This window comes from Vicia villosa, linkage group LG5 (assembly GCF_029867415.1).
Source record: "Vicia villosa cultivar HV-30 ecotype Madison, WI linkage group LG5, Vvil1.0, whole genome shotgun sequence".
Classification (NCBI taxonomy): Eukaryota; Viridiplantae; Streptophyta; class Magnoliopsida; order Fabales; family Fabaceae; genus Vicia; species Vicia villosa.
This window is the reverse complement of record NC_081184.1, coordinates 81,962,183-81,971,836: the sequence shown is the minus strand read 5'-3', so window position 1 is coordinate 81,971,836 and position 9,654 is coordinate 81,962,183. Positions and strand designations below refer to the sequence as shown.

Here is a 9,654-nt window from a genome sequence, read left to right as displayed (position 1 = left end):
CATAACTCTTGGGCCGAAATTCTGATTCACCCCCTGAGGCCCATACCATTTTTGGCCAAAAAAGATACTGAACAAAAAGCGCCTCTGAGCCTCCATCCAGTTGGGCCCTGCGCTCATCTACTTCCTGCACCAGCATATTCAGTTTACACCCCCCTGTTCTCTTTTTTATTTAGATTTTATTAGATTTTTACCATTTTTCCTTTAATAAGTAAAATCACTAATATTCACTATCATTTTTAGACTTTAATACATAATTTTTGACATAAAAAATAATCACTGAAAAATATTAGTTTAGGCTTTTATTTTAATTCTTTTGCTTGATTTGTAATTCAATTTCTCCCATAAAGTCAATATAAAAAACAATAGTATTTTACTTCATTTTGTACTATATTTTGACTTGTTACTTCATGCTTGTGTATAATTTGGTACCATTATATCATTCTCAATTTTGCTCATGTATCTTACTTATGACTTCTAATTGTGACTTTATTTTCATGTCTCTTTAATTCCTAACTTTAGGTAGAAACCATGACAACACTAGGACTTAGAAGTTCTCTTCATAACATTAAGCTAGTTATTCATTTTAGGCTAGTTTTCTTTCCCTTTTTCTTTTCAACTTTAAAACATTTAATAAAGGAAGAGGCGAATCACACTTCACTAAAAGTGGGAGAGAAATGAGTGGGATCCATTCCCTAATCTGTTTCTCAATCACTTAGTGGGAGAGAAATGAGTGGGATTCATTCCCTAATCTGTTTCTCGATCACTATATAGAGAAATGAGTGGGATTCATTCCCTAATCTGTTTCTCGATCGCTATGTAGAGAAATGAGTGGGATTCATTCCCTAATCTGTTTCTCGATCATTATGTACAGAAATGAGTGGGATTCATTCCCTAATCTGTTTCTCTACCATTTTGTGTGATTCAACTCGCAGATTAATTCCCCTTAAAAATCACCAATCAAAAACATTTAAAACATCTAATAAAGGCTCAGACCTAAATCAAAGTAATGAAATGGTGCGGAACCTTGTATTGGGTTTTGTTCATCATGGAATTACCCTAAAAAATACAAACCAATTTTCTCTCTTCTCTCTCTTGCCTCCGAGGCATTCTTTCTCTTGCCTTTAGGGCATTCTTTCTCCTAATCGGACACGTTATTTCCGCTCCATTCCCAGCTTAAGACTCCAGAGGTCGAGCAGCGGAGTGCGAATGTAACTGTTCAACTAAAAAACACAAAAACAAACAAAAACTAAAGAGCCGAACTACGGCGCTCTGATTCCTGAAAAGGATACGTAGGCAATGGGTCGCGGGGCCTAAGCGAGCACAATTATTTATAAACCTTATTTTCCCCGTGTTTCTTCTTCTTTCATTTGCATGCATTCCCTTAGTAATTAAGCTTTAGATTTATACACCCTTAGAATAGAACAAACATAGGTGGATACCATCGAGTACGATGGGCGTGAGGGGTGCTAGTACCTTCCCCTCGCGTAACCGACTCCCGTACCCTATCTCTGGTCGAAAGACCTTCTCTTATCCTTATTCCAGGTTATCTGATATTCCTTTCCCTTATGGGATAAATATATTGGTGGCGACTCTGTTCATTTTCGCGAGCGTGCGACACTTATTAGTAAGAAAAAGTGAAAACAAGAAAAGCAAGAATAAATCTCAATCATTATTTATAACAACCACCCCATGATCCCTATTAAAAACAAAATTTAATTTATAATAAATTAAAAATTATCCACTAAAATAATGACACATGTATATTCTTCTGTTTCTTGTTCAAACACTTTCGGACTAAATAGCATTACTCTTTGAAAAATAACGTGACATTTTGTCATTGGTTGAAGACGACCACATCATCGTCTTTATCCTCCAACCACCCTAAAATGGTGTCCCTCAAGTGGTAAAATTAGAGGATTAAACCATGCCATTCGCTCCGTCTCGTCAAGACGAATACAACCATACCCTCGCAAAAAATTTATTGTTACCATAGCTTACTCGTTTTGGAAAAAAACCAGAAGAACAAATTGAAAGGGATTTGAAATTATGCAAGCTAAACTCACTTCCAGTTAACAATAAACCATACCACGCGCATTAGAGTGATGAGAGCTACATTGTAGCCACAAATTTGAGATGAACTGATAAAGGAATATACTTGAAGAAGTTCAACTTGGAAGCTCTGAAAATGGAGTTCGTATGCTTGATTCAAGGAGAGTTAAGGCTTAATTCTTGCTCGGTTAGCTTCAGGAAGTACCAAAAAGCTAACTAAACAAAGAATTTAGAGATAATTCCAAGGAAAGATTGAATTCGATTCTCAATTTCAGTGGAGGGTAGTGTGAGTTGCAGCAGAGGTTTTTAGGCTCTCCAAGCTTGGGAAATGAATGGAATTTGATCCTCTATTTATAGCTTAGCTCATGTAATAAAAAACCATGTGAAATGATCAAGAATTGAATGAATTCATGTGAAGGTTGAAGCAAGAGAAGTGTGATTTTTAATTCACTCAATACACAACCAAAACTTGAGTTTCAAAGCACTAAACTCCTTCAGAAAGGTTGCTAAACATGTTTAAGAACAAAAATGCATGCCACAATGGATCAATTATGAGTAATTTGGAGATTGGCAAGGTACCAACTTTCTTCAGCTTTCTTCAGCTTCAAGGTACCAACTTTGAATTCATGGGGCATTCAACCTAAGAGGCTTTATGTAACACCCTTCTAAACCCGCAGCAATTATTAAAATAATCAGAGTAACAACATGCAACCAAGGGTGCCACAATTAATTTAAACCAAAACATGTGTCAACTGTCATGCATTATCAGAAACGATTTGTCAGATAACAACATCATGTTTATCACAGCGGAAAATACGCAAGACCAAAATCAAGGTAATAAAACAAAACCATGAAATAAAGTACATAGTTAAACTCTAAACTATATCGTTCCCCAGTGTTACACTATCAGAGCATGAGTGACATGACACCAACTACCGGATGAACTCTACAAGCTATCCTCACCGAGTAATAAACTTCTCAATCTGAAAATGTCAACATGTAAGGGTGAGTCTCATTCGAATTAATAAGTATTATACATTCATAAGCAATAAAACATCATACAATTATTATTCACCCAATTATAACATGTATTTCAGATTCATAATAGTTAATCAAATAATCATGCCAACAAAACATATCACTGAACATAATACGCAATCCATTCAGTCATACTATATCATTATGCATATGAATGAACTGACTCTATGCATGTGGTACCATACATGGGCTAAACCCATCTGACTCATCTATTCATCACCAAGATACAACCCAACCGGCACAAATTCCGCACAATGGGAATTATGCCCACCATTTGATCCACAACATCACCGGGATCCATCACCAAAATGCGTATGAATGGATGCACACATATGACATACTTACAACATCACCGATCTGATAAACAACATGGTCTCACATAACTCAACATAGTTATCACCAACAAGTATGTACATGTATCATGCATCATTTAAAACAAATCAATCATCATCATACAATCAAAACAATCACCACATGATCACGTTATATACACATTATCAACATTATAATCATGTTGTCACATCATCACTAGTGGATCAAAATGAACAATGTCATCACCAATGACTCACCAAAAAAACACCGGATGATATATTCGGTTTCAACACCATCCACAATTATATCACATATAATCATGTCAACATGTATTCAATTCTAGCATCATCATTATTCAATCCACATCTCGATACATACACATTTAAATGATCATTATAAACAAGACACATTCAAATAGTATATATATATATATATATATATATATATATATATATATATATATATTCATCCCAACATATCATGGATATCATATCACTTAACACATCTATGAATATTAGTCACAAGTCATTAATTCATAATGCACACATAAGTAAGTCACATGTTATCCATATATTAACATCAAAATTAAACCATTCAACATCAACCAACTCTATCCTATCATATAAATAATCTCATTAGCTTCCCAACGCTTCGAACGGCGCATAAAACGGAGTTACGGATCAAAAGTTATGGTTTTTACAAAATTTTCTCAAAATTGAACCCCTAGGTCAACGCAGGCTCATCCTAGGTCGACGCAGGAAAGTTTCTGTCTCCCTCGGGTCTTCTTAGGTCGACTCAAATACTGCTCATGTCGATGCAAAATGAAGGAAACCAAATTTTTGCCTTTATGTGTTATTTAGGTCGACGCAGGCTATGAGTAGGTCGACGCATGCTGCGTTTTATGCGGAATATTGCTACGATTTTGACATCCTTCCTCTCTCACTTTCAGTCCAATCACACCACAATAATTACCACACCAAAATATCATCAAGTAACATAACATACTACAATTATAACACATTTTAGAGGTCATCTAACACCAAAACCATTCATCAATTTATCAATTGCATCAAATTAACATAAACAACCTAAATCCCCCAAAACCTAAACATGCAATCGAATCAAATAACAATCCTAATCAGTTCTACTACCCTTGATTGTATAATAATCACTAACCCAAAGAGTCCCCCTTACCTTAATTCACAGTTGGATTCTATTTCTCTTCGCGTTCTCTCTACGTATTCCTCCATATTCTTCGTTCCCTAGCTCTCTCCCTTTGCCTCTTCTCAAAACTTTGATCGTACAAAATGAATCTCTCTTTCTTCTTTTCTCTTTTTACCCCTAGGAACCCTAATATGGTATTCCCATATTGCCCTCACTTACTCTTCACAGATGACCACTCTTACCCTTAATACCTCTAACACTGATATTACTTTAGTTTACTAATTAAAATAATTCCACTTATTATTCTAATTATTCTAAAATACACCAAAATTCATCAATATTACATAAGCATCACGCAAATCACCACGACATCATATGATCATCAAGACATCACATAAGTCATCATAATCTCAAACATCACAAATCAACACAAACCATAATAAGGACTCAACATATCATCACATTATCAATACTTCACAATGACTCATAGATTCACACTAAAATAATTAAATAAATAATTAGTCTAGAATTCGGGGTGTTACACTTTATGGCATAATCTTGGGCTCTTTGGAAAGCTGAGGGATCAAGCTTCACAATATGCTTGGAAATTCTCCATTTGGATTCTTGAATCAAGAGCTACAGGTCTTCAAAGTATAGAAAGAAATGCACAAAATACTTAGCCAAATTTAGTAGTTTTGGCAATCTTGGTCAGCACACTTCAACCTTAGGCCTCTATCAATTGGCTCTGTGTTTCTTGAATTTCTTTGAGCCAAATAATCTTCTCATTATGATGAATATGATGCAAAAATAATAAGCTTCATAGATGCCATGAATCAAGTGATATGGACTTGGCAATTTGGACAAAAATGAAGCATTTTCCTGGAGTCATTTCATCAAACACCTTGGTGCATATGCCAAAAGTGCATCTTAGAGCTTGAATTTGGCAAAAGTCCCAACATGAAAGATGTAGAGAATGGAAAAATAAGAAAGTACAAAATTTATGCAAGAGAAAGTGAGAATTTCACCAATTAGCCTTGAGGTCAGTTTTGCACACCAAACATGCCTTAAACCCTAGGCATCTCACCATGACCTATAATGCTTCTTTTCCATACATGATCTTCAACCCATATTTTGCTCTTGAACTTCTAATATGGATCAAATTAGACTCAGTCAAGATTACTTTGTAAAAAGAATGGGCTCAAGGTGATAAAAATTGAGCAAGTTCTGACCTTTTGAAGTTGGTACGCAATTCCTTACACTTTCAAAGGAGACTTATAATGTCTTCTCACTCTTGATGACTTTCTTCATAAAATTGCCTCTTGACTTGTGAAGAGAAGTTGTTGAAAATGTCAAGGAGAGTATTTTGAAAAAAGAAGCACTCAAAAATGTTGAAAATTGAGGGAGTTGTGCCCTTTTGATCATAGAATCAAGAACTTTTCCAATTAGGTTTATCTTCTTGAATCAACCTTAAATCCTTTGAAATTTTCTTGCATGATAAAGCATGAGAATGTACATAACACTTTACAATGACGTTTTCTTGAAGAACACTTGATTGTGAAGCTCATAACTTGAGGAAACTTGTTGAAGAAGGCATAGAAACAAACACATAAATCTATGAATGTTTCCTTGATTAATCAAGCCACATAGTCTTAAGATAAACTTGACCAAATAAAGTGGACAAATTCTTAGAACATGACACTTGATGACAAGGATATATCTCTTGAATTTAATCCATTTAGCTTCCATGAATGCCAAGTTAATTGAGGGTCAATCCTCAAAACCCTAGCTTTAGGAGAGGTATGGATACACTTGCTTAATCACCTATTTTACATAATGTTTTGAAAGAAAAAGGTATATTTTTGTATTTTGGTTGGTATAACAAAGAAATATTGGGTGCTTGGTGATCTCTAAAGATGAGGTGAGCACAACACCAAACATAGAGCCTCAAGATTGTGATCTTTATTAATGATTGCAAAAGTGCAAATGATTAGGAGAATCTTAGGGTCAAAAACTGGGGTATGACAAAAGGATGAAGTGAAAACAACATGGTGAAGGTGCATCTTTTTTAGCGACCTTAGGCTTAGAATATATTTGAGATAATCTTCTCCTAAAGTGTAATGGAATTCATGATGCTAATGTAATTTGTTTGAAATTGAATGGCAATTTATGAAAATTGAATGAAGTTATGGATATCGTTTGGTAGATGTAATGTATGCTGTGCTATTTTATTTGGATTGGCATGAATGTGTCATAGGGTTGAATAGAATATGTTCAAGAATGTTTTAGAAAGTCAAGGTCAATGGGCAGGTCAATGGTATATGGTTTGACTTGGTCAAAGCTGGTTTTTTTTGTATTATTTTTCTTAATTTTCTTTACTTTCAATGAAAACCCACTTCTCTTTATCTTAAATCCCGAATCCAGCTCAAAACTTGCTTTGAATACAACCCCAAATCTTGTATTATGCCCCGCACTTTAAAAACTTTGAATCTACAAGTCCTTGACCGAATAATCAACACATGAATCCCTTGAGAAATCCTTAATCTTCCTTGAGGTGTACATTAATGAAGAGAAGACTTAAGATGATGAGTATTAACAAAACTTAGCACACATAATTCTCAGTTGAGAAGCAATGATGAAGCCTTAAGCACACCAAATGACACTCTAGTCAAATGATCTTCAATTGAAGTCTTGATGGATGCACATCTTGTAACTTGATGAATTAAGAAGTCCATGCATCAAACCCCTAATTCTTCATTTCAATGCTCAAAGAAGAACCCGATGAACCAATGTTATACACCTCAAACCATAGTGAAATCCTAACTTCCGAAAGCCATGTCGGATCATTAATTAATGATGCATGTAAGGTAGATGACCTAGTGGAGATATGCAGATAAAGTTTAGAGCTTAAGCCAATTAAATATAAAATTGGGAGGACAAATTTTAGAGTACATCACTATGCACTCCCACCTCTGACCATCGCTTGTCGTGCCAGCTCAAACCCAGCATTCCTCGCATTATCTTCTTCAACAACTTTATAGATTTTGGTTTATACAATCTCAAAACATGCTTCATTTCTCCCTTAAGATTTTAGTACAAATTTCATAAATTTCTTTTAAGGATAAGTTTTTATTACTAGTTTAGTTTTCGAAAGTAATTTTAATTTTTAAAAGAAAAATAGGAATCTTAAGTATTTCCAAAGCAAAAGACAAACAAACGGAAATCCTACACCAAATAACTACGCATTCAAAGCCAAATAGAATAAGAAAAACAAAGAAAATGTAAAACAACAACAAAAAACACTATGCATGGGTAGGTACATAATCTTGGATAACCGAATGGAAACCCATTCCGTCCCTTCTCTTGTCATCTTTTCTGGGTTGGTAGTAATCCAATTTGTCTTACATTCCAAACACACGTCAACATAGAAACCACTTCCAGAAAACGCCACTATCCTAACAATCATGCACCAACTACGTTTAATAGTTATCACCTTCTTTTTCCCCTTTATATTCCACCTTAGTAATTTCATTATTTCACCCAAAGAAAAGAAAAATGTCGAAAACTTTAGTAGACGAGTGTCGTGGCGTACTTCATGTCTATAGCGACGGTTCCATACTCCGTGCCGCAAACCCAGCTTTTAACGTCCCAGTTCACGACGACGGCACCGTTTTATGGAAAGATGTTGTTTTCGACTCAGCTCATGATCTTAAGCTTCGTCTTTATAAGCCAGCTAATTCAACAAAAGGCTCCAACCTTCCAGTTTTTTACTACCTTCACGGTGGTGGCTTCTGCATCGGCTCACGAGCATGGCCAAACTGTCAAAACTATTGCTTCAAACTCTCTTCTCAGCTGCAAGTGATAGTGGTTGCACCAGACTATAGGCTTGCCCCAGAGAATCGGCTTCCATGCGCGTTTGAAGATGGCTTCACGGCTGTTAAATGGCTTCAACAACAAGCTCTGAGCAGTGAGAGTGAGACAGACTCTTGGTTGAACGACGTGGCTGATTTTAGCCGGGTTTTTATCTCGGGTGACTCGGCCGGTGGTACCATGGCTCATGAATTGGCGGTTCGGCTTGGGTTTGGTTCGACGGAGCTGGAACCGGTTAGGGTTCGGGGTTATGTTCTACTGGCACCGTTTTTTGGTGGAACGGTTCGAAGCAAGTCGGAAGCTGAAGGGCCTAAAGATGCTTTTCTGAACTTAGAACTTATTGACAGGTTTTGGAGGCTTTCGATACCGATCGGAGAGGACACGGATCACCCATTTGTGAATCCGTTTGGACCGGTTAGTAAGAGTTTTGAGGAGATTGATCTTGATCCTATTCTGGTAGTTGTTGGAGAAAAGGATTTGCTTAAAGATAGAGCAAAGGAATATGCAAATAGGCTTAAGGATTTGGGTAAGAATATAGAGTATGTAGAGTTTGAAGGACAGCAACATGGGTTTTTTACTATTGATCCAAATTCTGAACCGTCAAAGGAGTTGATGTTGGTCATCAAACAATTCATTGAGAAGTATTAGGGGAATGTTTGAGAACTTCAAACATTACTACAACATGCAGTTTTTTTTATTACTGTAGTAGCTTTTAAGATATCTTAAATCTAGTATTTAAAAGTTGTGTTGAATTGTAATTTGCAGCTCTACGTGCAGAGTATATTATTGATAACTCCATCGGTGTGAGTCAATAATAGTCGCAAGTAGTTGATTTATTGTGAATAGTATGAAAAGTGTGTTCTCCTATTTCTTGCTGCATCTTTCTATTTGAGTCCAATTCGTCCAATTCGTATTTAAGGAGGTAAATTCTTATCTACTCAACACAAAAAATTTGGGTAGAGTTCAATAAAGTCCATTAATAAATAGTTTTGACTTGAGGTTACCTATAATTGAAATTATGTTTTAATAGGAGATCCTTAATATTGTCTATCACCTATAAATGTTTGATTCGAATACCTCGGGTCCCCTGATTTAACTATTGTCGCAATGCTAATTTTGGGCCGAGAAGATAAGTTTGGCCCATTAAATTGTATGTCCCCGGCTCCCCTTTACAAGACTAACTAAGGCTTGGGGTGGTGCAATCCAAACTTTATTAACTTGTCC

General features: G+C 35.8%; 1 protein-coding gene across 1 annotated transcript; it reads left to right on the top strand.

The window, feature by feature from the left end:
- The first annotated feature begins 7,941 nt into the window (after window positions 1-7,941).
- LOC131606786 (probable carboxylesterase 15) lies at window positions 7,942-9,348 on the top strand. Its single transcript, XM_058878913.1, has one exon. It carries the CDS (start codon window positions 8,116-8,118, stop codon window positions 9,076-9,078), a length of 963 nt encoding a protein of 320 aa, XP_058734896.1. The 5' UTR covers window positions 7,942-8,115; the 3' UTR covers window positions 9,079-9,348.
- The last annotated feature ends 306 nt before the right edge of the window (window positions 9,349-9,654 follow it).